Source organism: Polypterus senegalus, chromosome 7, assembly GCF_016835505.1.
Source record: "Polypterus senegalus isolate Bchr_013 chromosome 7, ASM1683550v1, whole genome shotgun sequence".
NCBI lineage: Eukaryota > Metazoa > Chordata > Cladistia > Polypteriformes > Polypteridae > Polypterus > Polypterus senegalus.
The window spans coordinates 173,916,129-173,928,859 of record NC_053160.1 but is presented as its reverse complement, the minus strand read 5'-3'; the positions used below and the strand labels follow the sequence as shown (position 1 = coordinate 173,928,859).

The following is a 12,731-nucleotide window of genomic DNA, read 5'->3' as shown; positions in this document are numbered from 1 at the left end:
TCCTGTGCTGCTGACCACAATGTCAGACCTGCAGTTCCCAAGACGCACATACTGAAGTCTGTCTCTACGGTAGTCCACACTCCATGCCACAAGGTATGAATCTACTTCCATCTCTGTCAGCTTGTCCTTAAGGAGCAGAGGTTGGATGGTGTTGAAGGCGCTAGAGAAGTCCACAAACATAATTCTCACAACACCACTGCCTCTGTCCAAATGGGAGAGGGATCGGTGTAGCATGTAAATGATAGCATCCTCCGCTCCCACCTTCTCCTGGTATGCAAACTGCAGAGGGTCGAGGGTGTGGCGTACCTGTGGCCTCAGGTGGTGAAGCAGCAGCTGCTCCATGGTCTTCATCACATGTGACATGTTAAATAACACACACAAGTGGTAGAAAAAGCTAAACTGCCATGGGAGGACATGTAAAGTGACCAAGTTGGGGTTCTAACTTATTCCATCAGAGCTGTGAGTTAGCAGTTGCTATCCCCTGGACCACCATGCCACCCAAAAACAGCTTTTCATTCAAAATGTTGTGAGTATTAAGGGAGTAGGTTACTCATCAGTGAGCTTTGCAGAAAGGTCTCAGAGACCTTCACATCTCACCACAATTTTATTTTAAAAATTATAAGTGACTAGAAGTTGATGAACTACCGGAAACCAGGCTGAGTGACCCGATTGAATGCCAAAAAATATTTCTTCAGTTCAATCAAAGGAAATGAAAAATCCACTTCCTCGTGGCATTTTTTTAGATTCGGGGCAGCATTTTTTGTAATAATGTGCAGAAGCTTTAGGTATTAACGTATCTGCACTGTAAGAACTTGTCCAGCTGCCAGGTTTTTTGTAAGCGTGTCCTACAGGTGCAGATCAGATAGCTGCTGTGTCGATTTCTTGCTCACATGTACCAGATTATTTCTGAAAAAATGTGTGCTGCCACAAATCTCCCTGCTTCCATTGGCATTTTACTTTGGCATTCCAGCTGGCACTGATACTGGTGTCTCTTTCTGCCTGATTATGAAGCCATACTAGTAACATAAATGGGATATGAATCCATCCACTATTTATAGGTATTCGATCATTCTTTGGCGTCACACAGAGTTAAAGTCCCTCCTGAAAGCAGCTAATGAAAGGCAGAATGCTGCCTCCTCTCTGACAGGGCACCGCACTATGACAGACGCAGCATTTTATCTTAGTTTATTCAGATGCTTATCAGATGAAGAAGCTGTTGCTCCTTGCTCGAGTTATTGTAGTGTGTGTATGTTGCCCAACTTTTCTGTCTCTGCTTATTCTTTTCATTTGACTGATTGTGGCAAAGCAGGCTTCTGTTTGAAACAACATTTATCATAAGTAGCTCTGCTCATATCCAGCATTTTGCCATCAGGCTAATTCCAGGTTTTCAAAGACAAACAGACGACTACTTTAACCAGTGCAGAAATGGGAAAAGCTCTCAAAGGATGAATTAACTTCCTCTGGAAAAAGATCATGAAAGCTGTAATGGCTGCAGATGTTAAGCACAGCATTGCGCCCACACTCTTATGTTTGTCATTTAGAAGCATTACTTATGTAATTCTGTAGGATTTCCCATGTAAGAAACTGCAGGTGCTGACACTCAGAAGTGTCTTTGGGTTTTATTCACACGATGAATCAAGATAGAAAAATGGTGGTGCGGCTAAATGTGCTGGAAACTGTAGCTCAGTCAGGTGGATTCTAGCAGTGTGATGAATGCACCCAAAGTGCCTATTGTGGGATTTCCCATTAGTCTTGATGCATGAAGTCTGTTTGACTCATCCTAATGCAACACGGCTGATTGTCCTTCTGTGCCTGTCCATCTCAGGCCAAGAAACACAATGATTTTATCTTGCATCCACGTAATGGAGATTAAGTTATTGGCTCAGTGAGTGAAGGGCTGCCAGCCTTTCTCTCTTATGGCCATTAAAGACGTAACATGCCATTGCAATTTTTCAAACAGATCATCTCAAAAATGAAATTATATGCAGAACATTAACTCTGTTGCCCTTATTACATGGTTTATACCGGTTTAAAGCAAAAATATCCAAAGGCAAGGTTCTTAATGGAGAGATTTGTATCAAGCACTTTATGGGCTGGAAGGACATCCTCTAGAAAGTCACGTGAAAGCGCATTCCCTTATGAGGTTTTCCTTTAAATGTTTTTCTTTCAATTCAGAATTGCAATGTATGCCAGTTTCCCACCTTCCTTCCTCCGTGTCTCCATTAAGAGGGAAAAACAAAAAAAAAAATTACGGGATGCGTGCACATGCATGCAACTTCCCTTCCAACAAACGTGCTGTGTGTGGTTTGGTAAGTCAGACTTGGCTCCAAGCACTTACTCATTTGGTGAAAACAGTGAGCTTCTTAACCCAGACGTGACTTTACTCTACAAATGGAATTGTATTTGTGAATTGGAAGGATGTGAATGTTTATCTAAATATTTGTATCTAATCCAGTGGTTCCCAAACTCCTGTAGACACACTGCGGCTGCAGGTTTTTGTTCCAACCAGATTCACAATCAATGATAATAACTGATAATAGTTAATCTCATTTAATTAGCTGGTCTTTTTACTCTTTTCTTATTCTGCAAGGAGAAGAGCACAGTAGTAAGATTTTTAAGGAAAAGTAAAGGGAACTTAAAACATACAAAGAGGAAAATAGCAGATGCTCTAAACTCACATATCTCTGAGGTGGATAACCTCCCACTGGTAAAATGGACAACTAAAGAGGTACTGAGGGATTTGGAAATTGAGAAGTACTGCTTAGATTAAATAGGCTGAAATCAAACAAATCACCAGAACCAGATAATATTTAACCTCAAGTTCTTAAGGATGTTTGAGAGTACAGATATGAATACTTGTTGCATATTTTTAGGGAGTCACTGTGCACTTGGGAAATTCCAAACGACTGGAAAATATTATCCTGTTATACAGTATAAAAGCAAATACAGGCCAGTAAGGTTAACGTACATCAAAGGAAAATTGATTGAAGGAATTATTAAGGAAAAGATTAAACAACACGGGGCAAGAACAGGAGTTTTACTTAACAGTCAGCATCAGTTCAGACGAGGGAGGTGATGTTTTACTAACATGATGGAATTCTGTAAGATACAAATAAAGTGGAGTATATGATATTATTATGTGGAGAATATGATACCACTTGACTTATAGTTTTCATCCTTTTTCTCTGTACGTTTACCATTCATTTGCTCAGAGGTTGATGTGCTTGCTGCTTCCTGACCAGCTCTATTTTTCTCCACCCTAGTGTCACGCTTCTTCTCTTCTTTAGTTGGCATCTTTTCGCGTTAAAACTGATTAAGTCAGTTTTTGTGTTGCAGTTACTTAGTACGTTTTCTTTTATTTTTCACTTAAGGCTTCAATCTTCCTCAAGAATGATTTAAGATATGAAGAGGTAGGGGAAGTGACGGTGAAGGTGGTAGGGATGAGAACGGCACTGCACGGCCTCCCTGCTGCGCGCTGCTGAGAGCTGATTCTACAATAAAATAAAATATAAAGAGTAATTAAAATCATCACCCCAAAAGCCGACAGTAGAGGTCACGTAGTATATGTGTACCAAATTTCAGGTCTATAGGTCAAACGGTTTGCGATCTACAGATGATTTAAAATCCTGGACAGACACAAGGACAGCCACGGTAGTGTATTATACAGTATAAGAAGATAATGTGTCTTCACTTTCGGAACTTGTTTGATAAGGTGCCACATGAGAAGCTGAACATCATGAAGTGGGAGTTCAGGGTGTAGAATGTAGACGAGTGCAAAATTGTCTCAGACACATGAAGCAGAAGGTTATGGTGCAAGGAACTGGGGAATGCTGAGTGGTGAAACACAGGGGTCAGGGCTGCTATTTTTAATATATATACATTATCTGAATAGGAAAATAAGTAACAAGCTGGTTAAGTTTGCATGTAATACCAAGATAGGTGGATTAGCAGATAATCTGCAATCCATTGAATCATTACAGAGGGACTTGGGCAGCATATAGGCTTGGGCAGATTTGTGGCAGATGAAATTTAATATAAATAAATGTAAAATATTACATGTAAGGTCTGAATATACAATGGGAGGTCTGAAAATCGAAAGCACACCTTATGAGAAGGATTTAGGAGTCGTAGCAGACTCTATGCTCTCAACTGCTGGACAGTGTTCAGAAGCCATTAAGAAGACTAACAGAATGTTCAGTTATAAAGCGCCCAGAGGTGTGGAGTACAAGTCCAAGGAGGTTATGTACATTATTGGTAGGCCCTTGTGTCCCTGCATTTTTGACTTTCAGTATCCTCCACAAGCCAGTTTCCGTTCTCTCTAAGTCTCTTGGGCAGCCATCCGTCATTTTCTAGCTGTGTGCTCTCTTCACCCCTCCTTTCTGTCTGGAGGTCGTCTGGTTACTTTCCATCCCTCTATGGTGTCTCCTGTACCTTATACACAGTGTCAGACACCGCTAACATCTGCTGGATAGCCTACCCTCTAGTGTCCTCAGATTCCTTCTCAGTCCTAACTCGGTCTCATTGTCGTTTGATAGAGGACCACCTGCTGGTTCTCTTGCACTATAGTGCCCTGAGGCACATCAAGCATTTCCACCAAGGCCATTGCTGTCTCTTACATACCTGATGGGGCATATGATCCTTATGTGGTCCTTTCCTGAGCAAACTGACATACTGAGTAGCTTACTCCCAGTCGGTGAGGATCTTTCTCACATATGCATGTTTCTGGGGTTTAACTTTTTCTGCCCTTTACCACCATGATAGTGCCTTTTATTCTGGCATCTTCAAGCACCCTTTCGATATATATATATATATATATATATATATATATATATATATATATATATAAAATTTATATATACTATATAAAATTAGTATACATTTATAAAATGATACATATACCTTGATCCTATTATAGTTATCCAAAACTGAATATAGAAGTTGATTTATAATTTCTGCGGTGGGTTAGCACCCTGTCCAGGTCTGGTTCCTGCCTTGCACCCTGTGTTGGTTGGGATTGGCTCCAGCAGACCCCCATCACCCTGTGTTCAGATTCAGCGAGTTGGAAAATGGATGGATGGATTTATAATTGACTTTGTTTCAGAATCAGTGACAAGACACTGAACTGTGCCTACTTTTATTGCAGATTGCTCTAAACTTCACCACTATGGACCTTTATAAGAGCAGTTTATGTTGGTACGACTACGTAGAAGTAAGAGATGGCTACTGGAGAACAGCGCCTCTTCTTGGTAATATTTTATTATTGTTACTCATCTTCAGTTCTAAATTTTCATTAATACTTCTCTAAGTCTTTAAACTGTGTTGAGATGTTTTTGCAGAGAAATAATGTGGTGCAAGATGTGATGTCATTTTAGCCTCCTTGTGTAAAGGGTAATGTGTTTATGTTACCTCCCTTAAAATTGTAAAGCTGGATTCGAGTTACATAAATATTTACCAAGATGTATCTCATGAACAGCTTTTAAGTTGGAGATTAACAGCTTAACTCATGTATACATATAATGCGCACTTAATCTGTATTCACAATGCTATATAAAGATCAGCCGAATCCTCAAGCGCTGTGGAGATTCGTGTCTTCAACACCTTCAAAGGTTGGCACTTATTGATAAACGCCGCCCAGAATTATGTTTAAGCAAACATATACAGTATATGTTTACATTGTATAAATAATGAGCAAAAGTTATTTTCCTTTCTGGGGACATTTAGAACATTTTCTTACTTTTTTAGGAAATTGTTTTGTATATCGATGTAATGAAAGCCAAAATGACTGCCACTTCATAATGTATTTATTGTGCAAAACCAAATGAATTTTTACGTATATTTAAAAGCTAAGTTGCTCCCTCCCTGCCAGTGAGGGTCTTTCTCGATTATGGCTGTATTTCCTGTACATTATTCTGCCTTGTACCATCATGACAATGTCCTTATTTCTGGCATCTTCAGTCCATTATGGGCATAAGATATACCAGACTTTCTCAAGAAAAGGATTGTTCAACGAAAAAGATAACACTGATTAAATAACATGTGATAACAACATATTAACTTTAAAAGATGGCGTTTACACAGGCAGTAACAAACATTAGTTTGTTGGTCTCTCCATTTTCAAAACCACAGAAGTGGATGGATGAAAGCAGAAAGAGTACAGTTGGTGGAGAAATAAAGTGTTGAAATGAATAGACATCTTCCTCACTTTAATATTAAAGGATAAGTTCTGCATTTTTCAACTCAAAGTTATTTCTTCACCAACATGGTATAAACAAAAGTTAAACATAAATGCAAACTTGTGTTCTAAAGTTAAGTGTTTTCTATAAATGTAAAAAAATATCTTTATAATGGAAGGTATGGAAAAGCTTAAAAACGTACCAAATATGTCAACTTTTCAAGTCAAGATAGCTGTCGAGTATTGATCCACATCTTCCATATTTACGACGCATGTTTTGTGACAACAAAAGAGATCTGGAAATATTCATTTTATTACATATTCCTGGCACTGTTTATCTCATGATAAGGTTGCATCTTCTATTCACTTGTGTGAATTCTCACGTAAATACGGAAGTAAAGCAAAACAAAACCAACCACGTGGCACCAGAGGTTTAGCGTGATTTAGTCTGTCAGGGTTGAAAGGTTGTTCCTCATGAAGACGAAGTGCTGAGCTATCATGTATGGCTGGTTTTCTTTTAAAATGGCTGAATCTCATAACTTTAGTGTTTTTTGTTAAAAAATGGCATGTTAACATTAGATAAGAGACAAGTGCAATATAATTTATGTATGTACAGTATGTACGAGTGGAAAACATTGTTCTGCTGTTATGGACAATTTTGGATACTTAATTTATTCCCTTATTTTAGTTGTAACTTGAGTAATTGTGTTTTGTTTTAATTTTATTTTTTTCTGCACTGGAAAATTGCACCCAAAAATTTCGTTGTACAATGTCTCATTGCAACAATAATAAAGATTTTGATTGATTGGTATAAACTATTTTACAATATATGTGTAAATGCAAGCCACAGATTAATACTTGACAAATGCTTTGGCTTGAAAAATCAATTTATTTGTTAAGTTTTTAAGTTTTTCCTTTATGCCCCAAAGCCTACAAAGTAAAGCACCAGTGCAGGCAAAATATTTTTTAAATATATAGTGTAAGAGAAGGAGATCACAACGGTAACGAGTTGGGGTACCAGCCTGGTCATCTGATATAATTGTTTTGCAAAAACAAAGAAAAAGACACGCAGTAATTGCAGAGATGTCTTTATAGATGTGAGTTCACAACAGAACTGCCAAAGAGAGTGGAGCTTCCGGATTTGGGTACTTCTAGCAGGAAGAGATGGATTCAGGTGGACGTATACCAGAAGTGGCGTCAGAGGTGTTATAGCCATCAATCATCTGGTCTGCAGAGGGAGGAAGAGAAAAATGTATTAGGACACAGTGCCAACCCCTGGAGCGGCAGTAGAATTACTATCACTAGGGCCCTTCAGCTGTCTTCTATGCACGTGTGTGACAACAGAAAGTGCTTACCTTTAGAACAGAATTCCATGTGGCAAATGCATATATAGCATGTTTGTGAAGAAATAACTTGAAAAAAACTGAACTTATCCTTTAATAACACTCAACATTGAAAATTTTGTTTGCTGAAACAACTGGAAAATCCATGGTGCTCTAAAAGTAGTGGCACTGCTACTAGGAATGCAGATTGGATATACGAAATACTACAAAAGGGACAGCCGTGCTAAAAAGTCTTATTCCATTAAATGAATTGAACGCTCGGTAAGCATTTGGTCCCAAGGAAGAAAAGCGTGGCACACAAACCACTTATCAACCCAACAAAGATATTTTTGCCTTGTTTTCATATAAAACTTGGGCTGTTCAAAAATCTTGTGAAAGTGATGAAGAAGGAAGGAGAAGAATTTCAATAGTTGAGGCCGATGTTTCCATGAATAGTTGACACCAAAATTAAAGAAGGCATTTTTTGTTAGTCAACATATTAGGTGTACCATCAATGACAAACAGTTCAAAGATCTGCTAGTGGGGCCAAAGTAAATTACACAGAAGGCATTCACAGATTGTGTTTAGAATTTACTTGCCAGCTACACAGCACCAAAGCATGTCCAGCTGGTTGACAACATGTATCAAGCATACAAAACCATGAAGTACAACATGTCACTAAAGATTCATCTTCTGCATTCACACTTGGACGTCTTCCCTGCCAATCTCAGTGCAGTTGTGAAAGGTTTTACCAGGACATTACTAGCATGTTGGCAGAGACAGTTTATTTCTTGTATAGTCCAGAATCACACAAGGAATGGCTCAATCAGCCTTAGCAGGCCCTGATTTTTGACAGCCACCCAACCTTGACTCTCTACGAAGACATGGAAAAAAACTTCCAAAAGGCCCTGTAAAGAAAAATAAAATGGAAGAAATTTTGGGAAGGGCAATTCAGAGAGAGAGAGAGAGACCTGCTTCTAGGTAGGGTGGGCATGCAAAGGGTGTAAAAAATGGGGTACATACAACACACAAGAAAGAACACAAGTAATACTCTTCACCGAGCTTGATGGCCTCACGATCATGGCCACCCCACAAATTCAACACTGTAGAAGACATTACTTTTTTTTCCAAAGCAATTCTCACAAAGTGCAGGCCCAGAGCACCAACTCTCAAGGCAAAATGGAAGAATAGATTAGACCGCTACTAAATACAGAACTGTCACATATGTGAATATAGTTTTGTTAGAAAAACAGCAAAAATAAAGTAGAAACTAATCAACAGAAATGAAAAACAACAATATCTGTCCATCAGCTAATTATAGAGCCACAACCAAATTGAAGAAGAGGAGTCAGACAAGCCAGACACAGTCAGTGTTCTGGAGACATCGGCCAAATACAACAACAGAAAAGCGTTGTCAGAGTAAGTGGAATCCATCTGTGCTGGCCGACTATTGTTGGACATTGAAAGGAGAAGCTTCAGGTGCGGAGTATAAATGAAAATCAGCAGCAAAACATTGTTAGCTCAATAGAACTAAAGTAATGTGCCAGGGCATAATCAAGCCGTTAAACACACTAAATTCAATAAAAGTTGATTTTTTTTTTAAATTCCTACATGATACAGTCAATCTGAACTTATATTTGTGTTCAGCTTGACACTGTCTATCATAATTACCAAACTTTTTCCAGGAAAGAAAAATTTTGAAAAACATTGCCGTCCATTGATTAATTCATGAAACAAAATGAAGGTGACTTTATTTTGTTTTTCTGCAGGTAGATTCTGTGGTGACAAAGTCCCCGAGGTGCTGATGTCTACAGACAGTCGTATGTGGATCGAGTTCCGCAGCAGCAGTAATTGGGTTGGCAAGGGTTTTGCAGCTCTGTATGAAGGTTTGGCTTTTTCACCAGTATAATGGTGGCTTGACCGCTGTTCTTTGTTCAGATATTAATACTTAACTAAGCCATGGATCTGTCATCGAAGTGCTACTATACTACTGCATAGTCACTCAGGGCAGCTTTGTTTCATACAGACTTCTCTTAGAATCTGAAGTAACATACGGTATATTTAGTATGATTCTGATATAAATGAAATTCAGCAAGCTACTCTGTTTTAATACAGTTTAGCTGAAATTAGTGGTTGATTTACAAAAGAATAACTGTCATAAAGCATATATCCTAAAATATTCTTAATTTAATGAGAATCATAATATTTTCATCTTTTTCATTTAACTTTAGAAGTCAGAATCATTTTGATCACATTTTATATAAAATGCTTAACTGAAGGATGGCTTATTATTAATGTTAACAAATCATAAATGACATTCTGCTAGCCCAACTGATTTCTCCATTCATTTTCTTTATCAGCCATCTGTGGGGGTGAGATAAACAAAGACGCAGGCCAAATACAATCCCCCAACTATCCAGACGACTATAGACCCATGAAGGAATGCGTATGGAAGATAACAGTGTCAGAAAACTACAATGTAGGATTAAGCTTTCAGGCTTTCGAGGTAAAAGGAAATATCTACTTTTTATCAGCCCTTTTCGAAAATTGCATTAAGGCTTAACTGTGCCTGTCACATGACTGTCAACCAATTACAGTTCCTTTCCGAAGGTGTCCTAATTACTGTATATCATATTTTCGAAAGGAGTTTAACAAACATTTAACAAAGTTTAATTCAAAATTAATTCTTTCTTTCTTTCTTTCTTTCATAAACCTGAGGATAATGAATTGATTTGAAATGTGAACTAGGTGGTGTTATGTTCTTTTATTTTTTTTTTACTTATGATAATGTAAATAGTTTGTTGATTATTCATTAAGTACAGTTCAAAAATGTCTTTCTTTCTTTCTTAAATAAAGTCATTCTGTAGAATTTATATTTCAAATACACCCTGGCTTATACAATTCCATGGAATATTCTTATCCTGTCACGTTGCTTATTTGACTTCACTCTCTCTTTTCTGAATTTATACATGGCCAGCTTGGCCTGTCCGATTAGGAAATTACCAATCTGACATTTATCTTCATTATTCTAATTTATGTTAATATCATAAATAAAAACACAATCATTAAAAGGTAGATTAAGAAAACTAAAACATTGGTAAGAACATTTAAAAGAGTCCAAAGTCTAGAACAGAAGAGAAAACAGTGAAAAACGGTCTCTCTTTCTCTACTGAAAGAATTTGTCTGTGAGTCAGTGAGACACAAAAATTAACAGCAATGATGCCATGTAGCACACGCCATTGCAAATCGCCAGTTCTTTTGTTCAATGGTGGTATATATAAATTCGTTGTCTCTGCCCCTCTAAGTCTGCTCCTCCAGAGTGTGTCTGGTGTTGTTCTCAGTGGCTCCCAATGATGTGCCGGCACACACAGTTTGTACAGCTCTTTTCTCACAGCACTGTCTAATGAAGTCTGTCTATGATGTAGATGGTATGCATACATGACTTCAGTATCCACACGTTCCAAACCAGACGGTACCACGGTCACATCAGGAAAGCCTTCATTTGTATGCTTTACTTACAATATCGTAAATGATTTGTTAAGTATTGATTAACAAAGTTTAATTCAAAATTAATTGTTTCTTTCTTTCTTTCCACATTTGTTCTTACAAAGCAATATGATGATTTGTGTACATAAGGTTTCAGAATACATTGAATTTAATTGTAAAATCTTTCTTTCTTTCTTTCTTTCTTTCTTTCTTTCTTTCTTTCTTTCTTTCTTTCTTTCTTTCCACAAATGTTCTTGCCAAGCAATGTGGTGATTTCTGCACATAAGGTCGTTGTATATAGCAAACTCAGTAGACTTCCACCACATTAGTAGCCTCACTGTCTATAAATATTCAAAATGCTCCTGTCTTAAGGTTTAGTGGAAGTGTGTCCCATGAGCACCATAAGCTGAAAATAAGATTAAAGAGCTAGCCTTTCTTTACACTATTAGCAGTCTTTGTAATTAACTGCTGAAATTCACTTTTGTTTTATCCCCATAAGTCTAATATAGAGGGCAAAAGAGTCTGCCTTTTGGGATTTTTCTTTTAATTTATATTAAATAAAATAGTAATAGTTAAACAGTTTTTGCTGTTGACAGTGCACAAGTCTTGTTTTATTTCTGAAAGGCTGATATGCAATAAGAAATTAAATGAAAATATAGTCTTCTCTTAGAATTTTAAAATTTTTAATTTATGATTAGAGGTCTGAGCAACTTTTGCAGTGTAGAGAAATGGCTAAGATACTAAGCCTTTAACTAAGTTTTTAGTTTCCCACCAATAATTCACAGTGTGACCCTCATGTTTCCTTTATCCTGCCTAGGCTTGCGTTTTAAAAATATTCAGTTCAATTCAATTTAACTTATTGGTTTTTTTTTTGTATAATACTCTCCCCTGGATACATGCACAGAGCACTCTAACAATATCTCAGATAAAATATAAATACAAAAGTTATTAAATACAAATTGAGTACACATAAAGACACAGCTTTGTGTAAACAGAAAGTATTTGTATCTTATGAATAATTATGCTTCAGATTTAACTTCACTGCAACACAATTTTACCACTATTTTCAAAAGAAGAAATTCTGTTTTAAGAAATCTACCCAGTTTTTCAGACCTCCCATTTCTATTCCAGAAGCAAAACTGGTCAGTCTCGAAGACTCAGACAGCATCTCAACAAAATATAAAAACATCTCAAATAACCTTCCCTTCAACGATGCTAGGGTACAGTGGGAAAAAGGACCTTTCATTTAACAGCTCAGAAAAGGAGGTCAGCCATACATAGAATACACGCCAGCTCCATATGTGAAAAGCATTCAGTCATTTAACTTCAAATCTTTCATCGATCATACTTAGCTCATTTAAAATTGTCAGAAATATAACCAGCATAAGATCCAACTTGTGAACATTGCCATCTAGCTCCAGCCTCACTAGGACATGTGTTTTGGGAGTGCACCTAAACAGTATTTTAGACAAAAATCTTTAACTCCTTCCTCTTTAACAGGAAATAGGGAAAGAGCAGCTAGCACTACTAATGACAAGTTCAAAAATGCATGTTTTTGTCCAATGAGTCATGTCTACCTTGCACTCTTTATAAGAGCAAAGCATTAAAATTCATATATATAGTATATACAGTATATACTGTATATATATATATATATATATATATATATATATATATATATATATATATACCCTATATACTTGCGTTTCAGTTCTTCCACGGATAAGTCAAAGCTTGATTTTACTGTATAA

At 37.2% G+C, this 12,731-nt stretch overlaps 1 protein-coding gene across 4 annotated transcripts in view; it reads left to right on the top strand.

Moving 5' to 3' along the window:
* Positions 1-12,731, top strand: part of tll1 (tolloid-like 1) — a 322,342-nt gene that overhangs the window by 241,678 nt on the left and 67,933 nt on the right. For all 4 annotated transcript variants that reach the window (XM_039759616.1, XM_039759617.1, XM_039759620.1 and 1 more), the window contains 3 exons: positions 5,144-5,246; positions 9,264-9,380; positions 9,855-10,000. In XM_039759616.1, coding sequence (XP_039615550.1) covers positions 5,144-5,246; positions 9,264-9,380; positions 9,855-10,000 — 366 coding nt within the window. The remainder of the gene's footprint in view (positions 1-5,143; positions 5,247-9,263; positions 9,381-9,854; positions 10,001-12,731) is intronic.